The following is an 18712-nucleotide window of genomic DNA, read 5'->3' as shown; positions in this document are numbered from 1 at the left end:
TGTTGTGATCTTTATTCGAATTATTCGTGGAAGGGGCCCCATTTCAGAGCACGAATCGTGGATCATGTGAACGGATCCTACTGCAGGATTTTGTAAACATAACCTCAAAAGTGGAATTTTTTTATCACAAAAAATTTCGCCAGTTCAAAATTTTAATTTTATTTGCAACCGATTTACCGAAAAGTTCAATAGCTTTTAGCTTTGGAAGTTCATTTGATTCGACTACCAAAATCAGAAGGTTCGCCTGTAATACTCGAGTTTCTGTAGCTTCCCACCTCTTCACAAACGTAAGTACACCTACCTACATTCTTGCTTACTCATTCGACGATAATGTCGATAATCGATTCCATAGTTTTCCAAGACGAACTTCCTGAGAGCTAAATTTTCTCGTACTTAATTGGACAATGATTATGCAATTACAGTAGGGTACCTCGGTTGTATTACTCTATTCTCATGTTGGGAATCTAGTTAGATTGTCAGATGATTATGAGAAAATTATTTCAGTGACAGTCAAAGTACACTGGTCAAGAGGCACATACTTATCTTATCACGGATTGGATTAAGTGGAAGGCCAATAATGACATTTGGACTTAAATAGGTTCTTGATAAAGGACACCCAGAATAGGTTGCCAACAACCAGAGGATTTGAAAATACGCAGAATAGAACTAGGTACTTGTCTGCCTCTGGTTTTCTATCTAGCTTCAGGCCATTTAGGAAAGTATTATGCTCATCTTATGTCTGTTAGCAAAATGGGACAAATTATTATGAGCTAAAAGTGTAACTAAAGAATTATTTGTACTTGTATGTGTTGGGTTGATTTTCAGTATTCTACCAATGCCTACAATACCAGTCAGATTGGCACCTACAAGATAAAGTTCATCGTCTAGTTTTACAACCCTTTTACATATATTATAAAACCCCTAAATTATTTTCAGGATGTCTGGGCTGACTCCAGATGCCATCAACAAGCTCCAACTCTTTCTTGGGGCTGTCAAAAAGAATCCCGCCATTTTCTACCTACCAGAGTTGAAATTCTTCAAGGACTTTGTGGAGAGCTATGGAGGTACCATTCCACCCCCCAGCAAAGCACAGAGTGATGCACCAAAACCCGAGAAGCCTTTTACAACTCCAGAACCCTCGGCACCCGAGGAAGAGTCAGAGGAAAGTGATCCTGAGCTAGACAACACAGGTGTCATTTCAGGTGAGTTTATGATGAAAGCAAAGAGGTAGGTATGGAATTAACAGAATATGTATACCTTGTTTATCCTGCTTGAGTGAGACTAAAAAGTGCCTTTACCCCAGTAGTATAAAGAACTAAACAAGGAAGATATCAGCTAAGAACACAAGATTATTAAAATCTTGTCTAGGAGAACAAGGAAGATTAAAAAAGGGAGGATAAGAAAAAGATGCTTTCGGTATAAATTAAATGTTTTTTTTTTTTCCAAAATGTATGTGTGTTTCCCCCCTCAGAGCCTGATGAAGAAGAACCCATCCCTGATGTTGCCACAGACATAGAAGTGTCAGAAGAAGATATTGATAAGTCTAATGAGAAGAAACGAGAAGCTATCCATGCCTACAATGATGGAAAGTTTGAGGATGCAGTCAATGCATACTCTGAAGCTATCAAGTTAAACCCAAGTAAGTAAACAGGCTATTTAAGTTTATTGTCAAAAATAAAATACCCAACATTGCATACCTAGACCATTTGGGATTCAAATGCTGTTTGTTGTAGTCTAGGTGGGGCCATACTTCCAATGGAACTCATCTCTTATATTCACCTACGTCCTCTAAATATTTAATTTTTGTATGACAAAAAAATTGAAAGCTTTCTGATCACATAAGTTTAGATATCCTAAACAGAAATTACATTAATAAGAATCACTGTCCAAGAATTTCACACATTTCCACCACTCTCCCCTCACAGGTTCAGCCCTTCTCTATGCCAAGCGAGGCCAGTCCTATCTGCAACTATCTAAACCCAATGCCTGTATCCGTGACTGTTCTGTTGCTCTCAAAATCAATCCAGACAGTGCCGCAGCTTACAAGTTCAGAGGCCGAGCTTACCGTCTGCTGGGCAAGTGGGAAGAAGCTGCTGTTGATCTGAGGAATGCATGCAAGATTGACTTTGATGAACAAGCAGATGAGTGGTTGAAGGAAGTTACACCAAACGTAAGTACTCCTCTAACCTGTTTGTATTGTGTGTTTGTCACCATAAAAATATCATAGCAACTAACCCTAAGAACCTCAATTTGAGATGAAATTTAACTTGATTGCTTAGTTGATTTTGTTAACTAGGTATAATCTTGAAGTTACCTACTTTTTTTTTTAATTTTAAATCTTCAATTTCACTTTAGAAATTGAACCTCAAATAAACAATTAAGACGAAAAGAAAGTTTTTACACTTTTAGAAAACTTCAAAATAAATGAAGAAAATTTTATTTTACACATATAATTTATTTTAGAAATAAATAATTACCTACTTATTATAATAGAAATAATTTCAAGTCCGTGCCCAAACTGCCAACTCTTGTCAAGTCATACTTTTTAATTCTGATGTTTGAAACGCACAAACTGATAATGTAGCTTGTACAACTTAAATTGTACTATGAGCTAAAATTGCCCTTGGCATTTCAAAAAATGCCTCAGTCCTTATATTTCTTTCTGTAAGAAATTTTATTGTTTTCTAAATTTCTTCCGCTTTACACTGGCATTACTTTTATAAGATAGTGACAAGATTCGAACACATGGTTGCCTTAAAAATGAGTTATGCGTCCTATAATATTTTAATGAATAGCTGTAAGCCCTCGCCCTTGGGTATAAAATGAAATGGAAACACTACTTTCCTATACTAAAAGGAAAAGTAATAAATGTATCGTCCTACTTTAATGTAGAAGTTCTGCTGATTTTACAAGGATGTGACTTTGGAAAAAGTAGTAGGTACCTATCAGAAATCTTTTCCCTCGTACCTACTCCATTGGTTTATGATGTATGTAGACTGTAGAAGTACACATAGTTTACTACACTACATCATGTATTCTTGTATGTATGAACAAAAAATTGACCAAAATTCACGTATCATTTTTGTTCGGCAAATACAAGTAAAAGGTGGAATCTTGAGGTCAATTTTTCGCTTGACACTGTTGATAAATATTTTTCTCTGTGTCGCATCAGTAGGATATTTGTCTCTGTGTCCTATCAGTAGGGTATTTGTCTCTGTGTCCTATCAGTAGGATATTTGTCACAGTGTCTTATCAGTATTTCTCTGTGTCGTATCATTAGGACGAGGCTTGTTTGGTCGGTCCGGGGAGAGCTTTTCAGTACGATATCCGGCTTCTCAACTGGCCGGGACCGCTTTTTCTTTCGCCTCTTTGTGTGCCTTGAGCAGGGTCTCGGCGGACTTCTTGTATTTGCCGACCAGCTCGGGTAAATCGTAAGCAATAGCGACGTCCAGCCTGTTGATAGGACAGCCCCGGAAGTAGGTGCACGTATCGGAGAGCTTTTTGAACTCAAACACGGGGTTGAGGCGGAAAAAGTCTCGGTAGACTTCCGGGTCAGGAAGGTCGTAGCGGGAGATGTTGGTCAAGGTGGACAGGCCGGCGTAGATGTGATAGTCTTGCGGGTGCTCTATGATGTCGTCGGCGACCTTCTTGCGATTGCCGAAGAAGGTCTTGTGATTGTAGTAGGTCGTCAGATAGCAGTCGACCATTTTGGCGTGGTTCCGGACGCGGACCTGGGAAAAACGGAGCGAAAACCAATTATTTATTGATTATATTTTTATTAAGTACAATTTATTATTATATCCCAAATTATGATCTTGGGCCATTTATGGAAATGGGAGAAATGATTATTATTTGATGTACGTAAAATTGGATCGGAAAGGGTGAAACTGTTGCCTTGAACTGTCTTTGCCATTCAACCCTTGGCATTAAATTTATTTATTTATTTACACGCGTGGTATTAAATATTTAAGTAAAAAGATAATATTATACTATATATAACGAATGGACATTGAACGAAATTGTTGAAAAAAAAAGTACTGTTTAGTCTTCCGTTTGCAGTCTTAATTATTAATGTTCAGTAATGTACTCCGATCAAATGGTCGCGCACTTAGTAGTGTATTTAGATACTCACGGCAAATCGTCGCGCACTCGCGATTTTGTTTTCCACGCGCTTGTCGATGGCGTTTCGTAGGTCGCGGAGGAAGGCATGCTCTTGCGCCTGAAGCAGACGAATGGGGGCGCCCACTTCGTACGGGTTGGACCACAGTGAGGTCGAATACATGACGGGAGGCTCGGAGCTGGACATGAGGGGACTGATGTTCCAGATGAGGGTGCCTTGGACCCGCATTAGCTCTTCGGGCTTCACCTGGTCTGCCTTGTTCAGAATGATGCGTGTCTAGCGGGAAAATAAAAGATAGGTTTGTCAAGGTTTTGGGGTCGAGTGAATTAGAACACATGACGTGCCTTCAGGCATACTCGATTTGTCAAGGGTCTAGGTTTTCCTTGCCCTTGGGATCAATTTAATTTGAAGGAACTATTCACTATATGGCCGAAGGAACTGTTTACTATAGTCCACCGGCCGTCGATCGATAGACAGACACACCTTTATGATTAAGACCAACCCTTTATGATTAAGAAGCCTTTCATTATTGGAATGTAACCAACAACCATTGGTCAGAGAAAGTTCTCGACATGAAAATGTTGACATAAAAGAGCAAGATCCTTAGATTCCTCAGAATTTCCCGTGGGTTACTCACCTGGTACTCTCGGCCTTTGAGCTGATCGAGAATGGCCTCGGTTTCCGGGCCGACATCCAGCTTGGACGGGTCGTACACGAGAAAGATAATGTCGGCCCGATCTATGAACCATTGACACGCGTCGTTGAACGGGAATTGGCGCTCCACTTGTTTGCGGATCTCCAGAATCCCCGGAATCTCCACGATGTTGATCTGTGGAATAAGACGCGAAAACGAATTACGATATGGGGCTTGTTTTAACAGTTGATCTCCAGGCAACATAATCTCCATGACCTCTGTCATTGATGGAACCCAAAATCCTCTTAACAATTGACCTCCAGTTAACATAACCTTCCTGAATATCCGTCTTTAATGGGACCCAAAATACTCTTAATTGATCTCCAGTTAACATAACCTCCGTCTGTAGCCAACCCTAACCAGCCTAGCTAGCTGATACTTTCAAAGGGTTCTTCTCTTCTTGAAAAGAACAAGTAAGAGCACAAGTCCTCACAATGGCTGACTGTGGTTCAGGACGTTATTTTATGTCCTCTTTTGTCCCCTTTTGAATCGGATTACCTTTTCGAGTAAAGGATGGGGCAGTTGCAGACCACGAAGTCTATCGAGTAGACCTTGGCCGAACTTTTGCAGTCCAGAGAACGTCCAGTCGGCAGCCAATTGTGTACCATCAAGAATAGTGGGACTTTCGCCCCAACTCAGTATGTTGAAATAGGCTGGAGATGGTTCGGCCCCTGGAATACATAAATGCACACTTTAGAAACGAGTTGGGCTTATCTTTGACGGAAATTTTCAACTTCTAATCCTAAAGAGATCAGAAAAATCAAATTGAAGTCCTGAGCGTTGAACTGTTCCAAGTCAGAAATTTTTTTTATGGTGAACCTTCATTGACTGAAAATATTACTGACCTGAGCTAATCTATTGTCAGTTATAGGTAGAAATTTGTCGATCACTGACTCAGTGAGTACCTACTCGTATATTTGGTGTTATAGGACTCTACGATTAGAAATATAGAAATACATATTTATGTACCTTTACGTATCTAATATCTACCATATCAATGTTTAATGCCATTAAAATCATGTTTTTAATTTATGTTCAATGTGGATGGATTTTTAAATACATAACAATGGCCCATTTAGACACACCCCGTTCTTTTTTTCTATTTGGGTTAAATTTGAACATCAAAATTTCGAAAAATAATGTCAAGTTTATTTTTATAGAAAATTTTCTTCTTCCCACTTCAAGGTCATTTCATTTTCAAATCCCACGCTTTTGTGTCTATTGGTCAGGGCCGGTGGCGAGCAAAAGGGAAAAGAGGAGAGGCTTCATCTCGTTCATATTTCATTTTTTTCTGTGTATATTTATCAGGCTCGTGTTAAGGCAAGGCCCTTGGGATTTCTCTGTGAGATGATCGGACATGACCTGAATGCTGACTGTCTTACCTGTTCTGAGAGAATTTTGGCTGTACTCGTTGTCGAGGAGATAGTTGATAATGGAGGATTTTCCGCCGCTCCATGGCCCCATGAATAAAACTAGAGGCTTGGAAAATATTTCTGGGTCTGAAAACGAGAAGGACGGAATTGTAATTCTGTAGTTGCCGAGAATTCGTGTCTACGTATTTTTCAACTCGATGAACCCCAATTACTGTTGATGAATAAATAATCATCACTTTGTGACAATTTTCGCCATTAACACCTCCGAAAAGACTGCTGCTGACATTATGTAACGTATGTATGTGTGTCTTTTGCCAGTCCTAAGTTCTTTTTACCTGCAAAATGTCTGTTGCTGAGATCTCGATATTTGTACGTAATTTCCAGGGGTTTGATGGCATTGTCGTAGAGTCTCTTCAGCTCTTTCAGCGTTGTCTCAATGGTTTTCGCAAGGAGCTCTTCCTCTTCTTTGAACTCTTCGTCGAGTTTGAGAATACCGTGAACGTGACGTTTGTCTCGCAGGTTATCTGGAATTTCAATATCCTGAAGGAAGGAAAGGAAAATTATTGTTAGAAATAAATGGGTTTTCAGCTTATATCCGCTCAGAACATCTTCAGATACGTTGTTTGACAATCTGAACACATTGATTATTTTAATACAATATTGTAAGTTGTTAGAGTCGTTGAATTAAGTAGCGATTTCAGATATGACCACCTGATTAAGACAAAACTTTACCCGTTATTGTGCAGTAGAAGAACTTTGACAGCCCTAATCACCATATTCGAGCTAACCCTATACCTTGTCCAATTTTCACTCTTCTTTTTCTATCTGTATACCTAAGAGAGGTAACAGAACAATCATATACGTACGAGAAAACATTCTTGTGGTCTTAGACAATCTCATTACTTTGGCGTTTTGACAAAAAAACGCTCCTATGATGTGTGTCGGTACTATAAATTAAATTGAAGTTGATGCTCTTCTTTTGAAATGTTTTGTCAAATTGTATGATATTTAATTTATTTGGATGAATTGAAAATGGGTCCCCGGCCTGATGTTGTATTTATTGTTTTTCACAGCATGATGAGATCAGCTGACGAGACTTGTTTATCAGAGTTGTTATGAATTGTCAGAGTTGAAGTTTCAAACATTAATAAACGCGCTATCATTTAAGGTTAACCTTATGACTTGTCCCAGCAAATTACCTTTTAAGTGAGATGATAAACTATTAATATGTACTAGTAAAGCGTCTTTAGCAATTTTACTATCGACTGTTGACAATGTTTATACTGTTACTTAGTACAAGGAAAAAGGGAGAAATTATGAGTCATTAGATGAAAATAATTCCCAATTAACTGTTTGTTACCTACAGAAATCGAGTTATGAAATGATATTCACACGTGTGTAAATGGTCACTATAGGTAGATATTTCATACTTTCGTATATTACAGGTGTGGGTGTGTGTAAATCAAATGCAAATGGGTGTCAATTTCTTTAATGTGTTTTGTGGAAAGTGAATTTTATGAAACCATTTAGAGATTTAGAACTCCGTTTAGAGTCGAGCAATAAGTAAAGTGTAAAGTGTCAGCTCATTTACTTACCAGAGTCAGTTCTTCTTCAGGTAATGATTCGTCTTCAGTCGATGTATCATTCTCAGTTTTGTTTTGACTGTCAACTTCTGCAGAAGTTTGTGAGTCTGAATTTGCTGGAGGATCAGCTTTTGTGTCTGACGCTTCTTTCTTTACTTCTTGTTCATTCACATCTTTTTTCTCTGCGCTTTCTTCTTTAGAGTCATCGGTTTCCTTCGTTTCCTCACTTTTGCCTGGATTCTCCTTTGTGTCTTCAACACTTTCTGCGGATTTGTTATCCTGCTCACCTCCTGTTTTTGAGTCTGTAACCTCTGCGCTATCTTTTTCCTCTCCTCCCTGATCTTCATCAGATTTAACGTCTTCTACTGATTTAGCATCGTCGTCTTTCGTATCTTCTACACTTTCCTCTCCGCCTTTATTTTCTACGGAGGCTGAATCATCTTTAACAGCTTCTTCAACAGAATCCTTCTTGTCATCTGTTGTATCTTCTACTGACTTATTTTCTACTTCTGCTGATTCTTTTTCGTCTTCAACAGATTTGTTATCATCTTTCTCTTCCGCACTCTTGTTGTCTTCTACACTTGCTTGGTCAGCTTGTTCGATAGATTCTTTACTATCTTCTTCGGGTTTGGTTTCAGTTTGGTTTGAGGGTTCGGCTTCAATTTCTTGAGATTCTTTGGAGTCGTCTGCGTTTCCTGCGAGATCATCAGTTTTGGCTTCTTCAGTTTCAGTAGTTAATGATTCGGTGTCTTCATTACTCCCACCGCCTTCCTAGAACAAATTGAAATCAGTGCTGTACTTGATCACTCTACTTGATATCGCTGGGTTAGTGTTGTTCCGAGTATAACCACGTGAAATTTCAATTGAATCTGGCTCAGGTTCAAAAATAATGAAAAGGTAGTATTGGAAATTGGTAATAAATTTTCATTTCATAGTTCAAATTTAAATATCCGCTGTCCCCCGGTGGCATACAAATATTTTTATTGTTTTCAATCTATAGTGTTGGACAATCGTGTGTGCTCCCATACTCCTATCGGTCTGTGCTATTTATGTACTCGGAATCCCTGTTTAAGGAGCACATGTTTTCAGAATAATAAATCAAAATTTATTACCAAACGTCAACAATATGTACAAGCCTTTTGCAATGCAAGGTGCCGAAAGGATAACTGAAAAAAATTGCGGTTTCTCAGTTAGGGACATAACAAAAACACCAAAAGAAGTTCTGAAAAGTTACTTTATCTCACCGTTGCCGCTTCGTCTTCAGCACTGGCTGTCTCATCCGGTGTTGCTTCATCTGAAACAAATGAAACACGGTGTCAAACTATGCAACATTTCATGCAACAATTTATGCTTGGCCAGAAACGTTAGGCAACATTCCATGTTTGACCAGAAACTTTGGGCAACATTTTATGCTTGACCAGAAACATTGGGCAAAAATTTATGCTTGACCATAAACAATGGGCAACATTTCATGTTTGACCAGAAACATTGGGCACCATTTCATGTTAGACCAGATCGATCCTATTGACTTTGAAAGCTGACAACATTTCGCCCTGCTAAATAGGCCTATATTTCAACGCTCTCAAGACCTATTTTACATATTTCAAAACGTTTTGCCCTGTTAAATAGGCCTAAATTTCAACGCTCTTAAGACCCATTTTACATATTTCAAAACATTTTGCCCTTCTAAATAGGTCTAAATTTTAACGCTCTCAAGACCTATTTTACATATTTTAAAACGTTTTGTCCTGCTAAATAGGCCTAAATTTCAGCGCTCTCAAGACCTATTTTACATATTTCAAAACATTTCGCCCTGTTAAATATGCCAAAATTTCAACGCTCTTAAGAGCTATTTAACATATTTCACAAGAGATATTGATGGGGAATTGTCCCTAGTATCCTCTCTATCATGTTGATTTACCTGTTTGGGGTTCGGTGGGAGGGGCAGGATGGTCTTTCTCTTTGAGTGCTTTCTCTATGTAGGGTCGACATTCAGATTCGGATGGAACAGGGGCCTCAGCATCCGCTGCTCCTAATGCTGCCAAACACAAGAACACATTAAATTTGTATGTGGTATTGAACTTATAAGTAAAAGGTTAACCAAAGACATTACCTAAAACAAACATGAGACTTTATGGAAGTTAATAAGGGACGAATGTTTCAAGTGATGGTTTCTTGATTTGTAATCCTTATTAAAAAGGCAGGTATAACTAGGCCTAGGTAATCCTAGGCAGCTGTCTCATGATCGGACATAACAAGATAACAACCTATGTAAAAACGCAGAGTATTACTTGTCTTTTAGATTAGCAGTTTGTCACAGAACCACAGTTTTTTGCAACTCTGGAAGAAAGATTATTTTGACCCTTCGACCCCTTTGTGTGAAGAAAAAGGAAAAGAGAAGAACGGGAGGTGATAGTAAAATATCTCTAGTAAAAAGAACTCCCAAATAATGTGTTATTTTTTTTTAATGTAAAAGTATTAAAAATGGCGACCCAGTTACTATTAATACATCCTAATCATATATTATCACAGCAAATCACTTTTCTAAAAATAAATCTTCTAATATCTTCCTCTCGCTCTTTCGCCCCTCTGTCTTTTTTATCTCTTTTTCTCGTTTAAAAAAAAAAAAAAAAATGAAATGAGAAATGTTTAATCTCAGGTTTTTGTCTTATTCTTTATCAATTATCTGCTTCTTCCATCCTTGATTTCGTTTGAGTACATTCTCTTCAGCTATTCATGCGTTAAGATGAACGTATTTTAACCTACTAAATAGTGTGCCGGAAATTTAAATAGCTACCAAATAAATCCTTTGAATGCATCAGTTCCTAATAATAGATCACTGAAGTCAAGCGTGTGAGTGTTTGGTACACATTTGAATGGCTGACCGCCCAGACCTAGGACATAGGGTGCTTCTGACTCTTGATGCACACAGCCTTGTAAAGATAACTTGGGAGCCTTTAGTTCCACCGGAAAAGACAAGCTTGACAGAAAATCTGATGGGACCTGCTCTGTTGAAAGAATCCCCCTTAAAATGTTTGTTTGGAAAAAATGTATGACTGAAGCAGGGATAACTTTAAAGGAAATAGTTAGTTCTATGGAAATTAGAAAAAAAAGACAATCCTACAATTCTAGTTGATTAACCGAAGAGATTACGGTTTGGATCCGAGAAGCAACAGAAATGTCATAGAAAGTAAAAATTCAATTGAAGGAAGGCTATTTGTAAAATTAAGATCAAAAGAATTATCAATTAAAGTAAATTTGCAAAGTGTTTGCTCAACCAATGATGATATTGTAATTGTAAATATAAATATGTAAATAACAATGTTTCTATTCCCGATTGAATAAACTAATGTTTATCTAAGTAAATGTTTGCTTGATCTCTTTTGGTGTTTATTTGACTGAAGATGCCGTTTCTAATGTTCCCAGATAAAGATTATAAAGAGTACAATATCGTTCTGCTTGATCATTACAGGGAACATTATCTGGATATGCTTTTGTCACTTCTAATAAGGTGTACTATTTCCATATTTAACTGTTTAAATCGGATATTATGATTGATATTTTACAAATAAATGAAGAACTTAAGAAGACCTGGAATTTGGAATAAGTGATCTCGTTCATAATAGGGTTTCTTGAAAAGAAGTTTAATCAAAGCAAGAATTTCCTATGACTCCGTTATGTAGGTATTCAAAAACCTTCTGGGTATATCCCCTTAGTGGTGTTTTGAGGGAGGAAAAAGACCTTTCCATTTTTTACTAATGAGTGTTCTTTTGTTCTTTATTTTACAATTTACATAGCATAGCACCAATTTGACCTCATAACAATGGGGGAAAAAGAAGACATGTTTTATTTTTGAACGCACAATAAAGAAAACATGCTTTTTATTTTATGATATTGATTGTGCAATCAATTGAATTTGACCTATCTAAATGGAAAACAGATATTGTGTGTGTTTGTACAGCAGAGGGAAAAAAACAAGAGAACGACTTGGCAAATTTGTTAGGAAAAAATTATTTCTTGAAATAAAATTTGAACAACGTTTTTAGAGAAAATGTACCTTCAGAATCCAACGTTGTGCCAAAAAATACGACACCTAGGTACCCTACTCGTTTTAACAGTGGTGCACTTTGGGCCCACTTTCTTTTGTGTGTTGATGGGTTCCAACGAAAAATTCTCCGTCGATTGATGGACTTTGGTTTGGTTCAGAATGTTCAAGATATTGGTTGTTTGGTTCAGAATTTAACATATTTGAATTGTCCTCTATGGTTAACAATCCTGGTAAAAGCAAGGACGCTGTTCGAGTTATGGTCCATGTTTATTTATTTCGTGAAAAATAAAATAAAAATACCTTCTACATGCCTATGTACTTGTACCTGTAGGTCTTCATACCTTGATTTACATTGAAAGATCAGTCATTATCATTAGTCCAAACAAGAGAGTAAAGTTACTCGCTAGGAAAACACCAAGGAAAATTGCTGTCAAAATCATGTCTTTTTAGTCTAAAGTACTTTGAAATTTCTAGCTAAAATGGTCTTGGGATCATTCATTAATTAAGGACCAATTATGTTGCAGAATGTTCCTACCACAGAAATTAATGAACACAACACACTAAAAAAAAAAAAAAAATCAATTGTTTTTATATGAATTTCAAGATTGGCTCCTTTAAAACTTTCGCAAGTAAAAGAAAATGTCTGAAATCAGGGACCACATTAACTTGAGATCGTAGCTATCTAATTTTTGTGGAACACTTTTTCAATTTGCATCCTTGCATCCCCTAATCCTATACTGATGCGGTTACGCAAATTATGATTCATCATAATCTATTGAAACATAACCAATTCCAATTTATGTAACTTCTATTATGTGGTAAACAATCTGCCTCCAGTGGGGCCTAAACTTACACTGGAAAAAATCTGCCTTGAAATAAATCAAGAAAGATTCCTTCTGTCCTAAAGCGTTGCACCATTGACTCTAATCCAAAGAGTATGCTTTTTGTTTTTACTTTTCTTTTTAAAGCTCACTCCTTGAATACTAAGGACTAAGAATTTGTACAAAACGAGGTACAGTAGAGGGTATTGCAGGCGATTTTCCCCCGTGTATCCAGAGCCGTCCTTCTAAATTACAGGTGAACCAAAAATAAATCTATCTCAACTATCCCAGAATAATATACTCGTAGTCCTACATACTTTACTTACTCCGAACACAGGAATTTCGTCAGAAAAGACCCCCATTTCAATGTAATGTAATGGAATCCCAGAAACAAGAAGTAGGAAAAACCACTTTACCTGCTTGTGTTGCAACAAGTAAACCAACCAGTAAAATAGTCACCACCGCTGGCATCGACCCCATGACTATTCCAGTAGGGGGAGGGTGACAGTCACACTCACACGCTCACACTCACGAACAAGACATGAACAACGCGAAATCTTTAACTCGCGACCCCGGAATGTTGAAGCGCTACTGAAGAGTATAGAGTAGGCTTCAATCTCTCTCTCTCCGTCCACACATGTGTGACGTCATTACCAAGTTTCGACCTAGACATCTGAACAGAGAGAGGAAAACGTCGCTTTGGGCTATGCGTCGCTAAGCGAGCAGAATTTCTGTCACTCTGGAAAATCAGCAATGGTTTAAGCTCGATTGATCTGGATGCCGGTTTAACGAGAGTGGAGGTTTAATCTGGAAGACCAAAATAAAGAGGAAAGACTCAAGAACTAGAAATTCCTTTTGTTGTCTGTAAAGTCTGTATTTTAAAAAGAGAACTCTGAAATTTCCTCTTTTTCCTATCAAAGTAACAGGCCCATCGCTGAATTTCTCGAGAAATTCCGCTTCTCTCGAGAGATCATATTCGATATTATTTATTTTCGATTCCCCTACGGGCCGCGCTTGTGCCTTCTTTCAAAATTGCCTCCCCAGGTAACTACTTCTCTTTTGACCCAAACAAGGTCTATTTGAACAATTGACATTTTCTTCTTGGCTATTGATTGAAAGAATGAAATCACCAACTCAACTAGGTAGGTACAGTAGGTACCTATACAAATGATGAAGGTTGATTTATTGAAAGTCTGTCAGAAGAATGGACGTTTGCTCTTAAATGAAGAGCTTGAGGTTGGTTTGAATTTTTATATTCATGGTAGGTACTTAACCGCTCGTCATTTTCTTTTATCACATATCACAAGGTCGAACATACTTCGAAAAAGTTGGTTCAGTACTAGATTTTCATAGAGGATAAAGGGAAAATTTGGTTTAAAAAAACTTCAAAAATTTTTTTTTTTTTTTTTTTTTTTTTTTTAATTCTTTGAGAATTAGTTAGTTAAAAATAAATCGCTTTTCTTTCTCGATACATTTGTAAAGAAAATATTCTCTGTACGATCTCATTCATGTAATTATGTTTGGAGCAAGGTGTGTAATGCGCTAGATACCCGTGCGACGAGTGTCTGTGTGTTTGCCTGTGTCGTGCCGTAAGGTATATTTAGATGCTAGCCAACCCCTTATATGGAGGCCAAATTTCCCCTCCCGTTCTTCGCGCGGCGATATTTCGCGTATTTTTTCACTTGAAAGTCTCCCGGAATCAGGCACGAACTGTGTCAATTGAACAAAAAAGACACGCGGAATGTAATTGAAATATTGTACATACACAGAGAAATAAGGCCTCCATATAGGTACCTATTGTGTTACGAGTATTCTTTAGAAAATTATTAAATAATGATTTACCTACAGAGCTACAGACTGAGTTTTTTTTTCAAGAGGTTTGATAGAGGAAACTGTAACTGCTAAGCTCCTATCGTCCCGAAAGAGAGAAGGCAGACAGGATAGGAGAAAACCCGTTTCGAGAACGAAAGACTGAGAGGAGTATTTTCCCCTGTATTTCTGGGTACCATCTCGAAAAAAAAAAAAAAAAAAAAAAAAAAAAAAAATATTGTAAAGATGCGAAGCTTTGCGTGTATAATGCCTCACATTGCTGCAGATTCAATGTGCCCTATATGTGCATGCCACAGGTTTCTACAGCAAAGCTTTCTCTGGGAACAAATTATTTACTAGTGTAAAATTCGTGATCTTCAAAATGTTCTCAAAAGATGTTTCAAATGAGCAAAATATTCACAAACATGTTTTTGGAGTATTTTTTTCATCAAATTTAAATCTTGGGTCCTCAACCTTCATCTCCTCTGTGTTTCAGGCCCGTAAATTAGAGGAGCACCAAAGAAAGTACGAGAGAAAACGAGCCGAGAAAGAACTGAGAGAAAAGCAGGAGCGAATCAAGAAGGCGCGCGAGGAGCATGCTAAGGCGGCCCAAAATTCTGGCCCTCAGCCTGAAGCTGAGTTTGATTTCGGGGCCGGCGCCCCGGGAGGTGCCGCCGATTTCATGGACATGTTCAATGATCCTGAGCTAGCGGCCGCCTTCAAGGTAACTGGATAAAAGTCATAAAGGCACTCACTCGTCTGGTTTTGAAGTAGGGTTCAAATCTCAGCATGCAATTGGGTGCCCATTTTTCGCAAGTCTACCATTTGGGCAATGTATTGCCTTTATTCTTACTGTTTATATTATTTTTGGATACTTGTGTTTTCTTCACCGACTCGAGTTTCGCCTAGTTTTTAGTGACTATTGGGTTGTTGTTGTTGTTGTTGTTGTCTAGGGACCTCAACAACAACAACAACCCAATAGTCAATTTCCCATGAAGAAGCCTAAAAACTAGGCGAAACTCGAGTCGTAAAGAGAACACATGTAGGTATCCAAAAATAATATAAACGGTAAAAATAATGTTAATACATAGGATGTCTAATATAAACCTAACAAAAAATGTATTGCCTTGTTCATCAAGTCAAGAAAGTTTTACAATACTGAGAAGACAACCGTTTAAAGTCCAACCATTTTATAAAATTTTCTCCTTAGTTTTTAAGAATTTTAGCACAATGAGGACTACAATAAAAGGCTAACAGGAATCGTTGGCCTCTTTTTTTTTTTACAAAAAGGGGGACAAAAAAAAAAGGTTAAAGGATTTTTTGCCTTTTTTTTTTTTTTTTTTTTTTTTTTTTTTTATTATTAGATGCTTTAACACTTGCGTGTGGTTCGTGCCGGGCCTTATTTGAAAAGTATAGTCCAGCTCATGACGTTTTAATTTTGATTGCAGGACCCAGAAATGATTGCTGCCTTCTCCGATATCACGTCAAATCCTTCCAACATCATCAAATATCAAAACAATCCCAAAGTGATGGCGCTCATCAACAAAATGTCGAGTAAATTCGGTGGAATGGGTGGTGGTATGGGCGGTATGCCAGGGATGGGAGGTATGGGAGGATTCCCTGGTATGGGGGGCGGGTTCCCAGGAGCTCCACCAAGTGCCCCCGGAGGCCCTGATGATATTGGTCTAGACTGAAAACCTCTTCCCACCACCGTCTTTGTGTAAAGAGGAATATTTTTGTACTGTTTGAAATTGTTGGACTGTTAGGAATAATGTATTTATTGGTGTGAGCACTTTATTATATGTTCAATTGTTTTGTACTTTCCTTTTAGCTATCTATTATTAAGGTAGGTAAGCAATTTATTTTAGTAATTTGTACAAAAATTGAGCAAAACTGTTGAGATTGTGAAAGAGGAAAGTAGGTTTTTTTTTTTTTTTTTTTTTTTTTTCATCTCTTGTTTTTTTTCTGTACAGCAATTCTTTAGATAACGGTCCACTGTTTACTTGAACAAGGAAGGTGGATGAACATGAACTGGCTTACATAGCTATTAAGAATAGTAAATCTCTATCAAAATAGCTTTCTTTTCATTTTTCATGAGATGCCTTTTTCTTGTCCTCTTTTATCATTCTTGCTTTTAGTTTGATAGCAAATTTTCATCGAAAAAGCAGCTTTTATTTATTTATTTATTTTTTTCATTTAGGTCTCATATTTTTATTTATAACAAGTACGTTTAATTCAACCCCCTGTAACGGATAATGGTGAGCAGAGAAATAAAAAAGATTACATATTAATTAACTACAAATAATTATTTTATTATCATCTATGTCCTGTTTCTACTAGCATAGCTTCCATTTGAACACTCAAGTCTTCACTTATGAAGGCTTCATTCACCCAGGTTATGAAATAGAAAGCAACACTGTTTTTATCTTTTACATGAGCAACATGTTCTTTGATGTAAGTTTTTAGTTGAAATTCTTTTTCATATGAACTCAGAACTAGTTGTGTAACTTGTACAAATGTACTAAACCTCCATGTACTGAACAGTATTTCATTGCTACTTGGAAGTAACTTCCCGACACCTATCATTGTATTTAAATATGTACCTAGGAGATCAATAATGCTGGACATGGAGCCTAAAACCTCCTCTAAACTTAGACAACTTTGTTGTAAACTATCCCTATATATTTCATTACTATCAATAGCATCAAATTTTACAGTTTTTATTTCACTTAAAATGTCAACACCTCTGAGAAAATGTTTGTTCCATTGCTGAATAGCATTGTAGATGTCAGCCACACAATCCCGTACTATTCTGTGATTTCCTGTTAGGTTTCCCAAGACTTTGGGTATGTGTGTGGAAGGGACAGAAATTATTTTGAAATCTTCTGATGTTGAATCAGCAACAAATGATGGTCGACTACTTTTAGGTGTTTCACACATGGTTTCAGACGAACCAACTGGTCACAAGAAAATAAACTGCAAAATCTGGAATAGAAGAGCCAAAAAAGAATAATTAGAAAATTAGAAGATGAAGCTTGTTTTCTTGATATTTGAATCTTTCCATCTAGGGTTGAGGCTCATCAAGATGCAAGATAGAGCTATTGGTTCAGTCCCATAGAAGTTAAACTCGAGTAACTCAACTTGGTGAATATTGAAATGTAACACTTTGGTAGTAGATAGTCACTCCACTTACCTTCTGTCTGAATGTTCAATCAAGCTGGAATTTTCTTATTTCATCAGCTTTCATGTATCATCCTTCTTATCTAGTATTTATGACAGCACCACAGTCAATGTCCTTTCCCTTATCAGTAGATAGATAAGGCAGATAAAGCTATTTGAGGTAGGAATCCAAATCCAAATGGCACTTGCTCTTGAATTTTCTCTGAGTGAATTTTCAAAATTACCAACATCCAAAATTTGAATTTTCGCGCTAAAAAAAAATCGTTCCCTGTTAGTGGATGATGTAAACGGACCTTGTTATGTAAACAAAAAAAAAATTAAAAAAATCCAACCTAATAGTTTCTACCAACGTTGGTGATTCGAAGAAATTTTGAAATTGACAGGGTTATACTCGCGTCATCTTGTATTCTGCGCGTGACTCAAAAGTGGTGGGAGAGACTGATTAAGAAGTGGGAATTTTTCTAGAAGGGAAAAAGGGAAATTTTAACAATTCATAAATTTAATAGTTTATATAGTCTATTTTCACCCAGTCTCTCAACTGGCGATGTGGAGCAAGTGGTAAGAGAAAGGTAACAGTGGTTTAATGCTAATTCTCGTTTTGCTTCTGTCGGACTTAGGGATGGATCGATTATTTTTTTTTACCTACTTTTTTTTTAATTATTATTTTTTTAATGGCCTTTGAGAAGTAATGATGAATCATTGCGAGTAATGCATGTATATAGGGAAGGTTTTTTTCATTCGCGGTGAAAAAACCTCCTCCCACTCTTTCGCCTGTAGCTCCCTTACAACTCAAAAGTACCCCCAAGGACCACACTCATTGGATGCGAAATTAAATTTGCCATCTTTCGAACCCACTTTCGTCGATCTAGATACCCGCAAACGGACTGTAGAGCAAACGTTGGTAGAATTTTTTTCCCGATTTTTTTCCACCCCTTGAACTTCTCCAAGAAACGAGCGCTGACGCTTTTCTCGTACAAAAGTACCCCCCACGGACCACACTCATTCGATGTGAAATTAAATTTGCCATCTTTTGAGATATGAACCAAGGACCTAGGTACCCGCAAACGCCGGCCAGGCCCGAAAG

At 37.4% G+C, this 18712-nt stretch overlaps 3 protein-coding genes across 3 annotated transcripts; 1 reads left to right on the top strand and 2 right to left on the bottom strand.

Moving 5' to 3' along the window:
• The first annotated feature begins 134 nt into the window (after positions 1 to 134).
• LOC103507510 (putative protein FAM10A4) lies at positions 135 to 16241 on the top strand. Its single transcript, XM_008471981.3, has 6 exons — positions 135 to 287; positions 937 to 1202; positions 1472 to 1639; positions 1926 to 2170; positions 14945 to 15172; positions 15897 to 16241. The coding sequence occupies exons 2-6, from the start codon at positions 938 to 940 to the stop codon at positions 16140 to 16142; spliced, it is 1152 nt and encodes a 383-aa protein (XP_008470203.1). The 5' UTR covers positions 135 to 287; position 937; the 3' UTR covers positions 16143 to 16241.
• Positions 2404 to 13245, bottom strand: LOC103507509 (sarcalumenin). Its single transcript, XM_008471980.3, has 10 exons — positions 13056 to 13245; positions 9692 to 9808; positions 9015 to 9064; positions 7783 to 8541; positions 6523 to 6727; positions 6197 to 6313; positions 5313 to 5485; positions 4758 to 4949; positions 4133 to 4396; positions 2404 to 3731 (listed from the first exon to the last, which is right to left on the bottom strand). Exons 1-10 carry the CDS (start codon positions 13117 to 13119, stop codon positions 3336 to 3338), a joined length of 2337 nt encoding a protein of 778 aa, XP_008470202.1. The 5' UTR covers positions 13120 to 13245; the 3' UTR covers positions 2404 to 3335.
• A 114-nt stretch (positions 16242 to 16355) lies between the features above and the next one.
• LOC103507508 (cyclin-dependent kinase 2-interacting protein-like) lies at positions 16356 to 17860 on the bottom strand. The gene is made up of 2 exons (XM_008471979.3): positions 17642 to 17860; positions 16356 to 17433 (listed from the first exon to the last, which is right to left on the bottom strand). The coding sequence occupies exon 2, from the start codon at positions 17386 to 17388 to the stop codon at positions 16765 to 16767; it is 624 nt and encodes a 207-aa protein (XP_008470201.1). The 5' UTR covers positions 17389 to 17433; positions 17642 to 17860; the 3' UTR covers positions 16356 to 16764.
• Between the last annotated feature and the right edge of the window lie 852 nt (positions 17861 to 18712).

The sequence above is a fragment of the Diaphorina citri genome, unplaced genomic scaffold, assembly GCF_000475195.1.
Source record: "Diaphorina citri unplaced genomic scaffold, Diaci psyllid genome assembly version 1.1 scaffold319, whole genome shotgun sequence".
Taxonomy (NCBI): Eukaryota; Metazoa; Arthropoda; class Insecta; order Hemiptera; family Psyllidae; genus Diaphorina; species Diaphorina citri.
This window is presented reverse-complemented; position numbering and strand designations above follow the sequence as displayed.

Bases quoted from the DNA above. Each gene is read 5' to 3' on its own strand.
- LOC103507509 (XM_008471980.3), bottom strand. From the start codon at position 13,119: ATGGGGTCGATGCCAGCGGTGGTGACTATTTTACTGGTTGGTTTACTT. The intron at 6,314-6,522 runs GTAAAAAGAACT...TCTCGTTTTCAG, and splicing joins CAGCAACAGACATTTTGCAG to ACCCAGAAATATTTTCCAAG. The intron at 3,732-4,132 runs GTGAGTATCTAA...CGTTTTTCCCAG, and splicing joins CGAGTGCGCGACGATTTGCC to GTCCGCGTCCGGAACCACGC.
- LOC103507508 (XM_008471979.3), bottom strand. From the start codon at position 17,388: ATGTGTGAAACACCTAAAAGTAGTCGACCATCATTTGTTGCTGATTCA.
- LOC103507510 (XM_008471981.3), top strand. From the start codon at position 938: ATGTCTGGGCTGACTCCAGATGCCATCAACAAGCTCCAACTCTTTCTT. The intron at 1,640-1,925 runs GTAAGTAAACAG...CTCCCCTCACAG, and splicing joins AGCTATCAAGTTAAACCCAA to GTTCAGCCCTTCTCTATGCC. The intron at 15,173-15,896 runs GTAACTGGATAA...TTTTGATTGCAG, and splicing joins AGCTAGCGGCCGCCTTCAAG to GACCCAGAAATGATTGCTGC.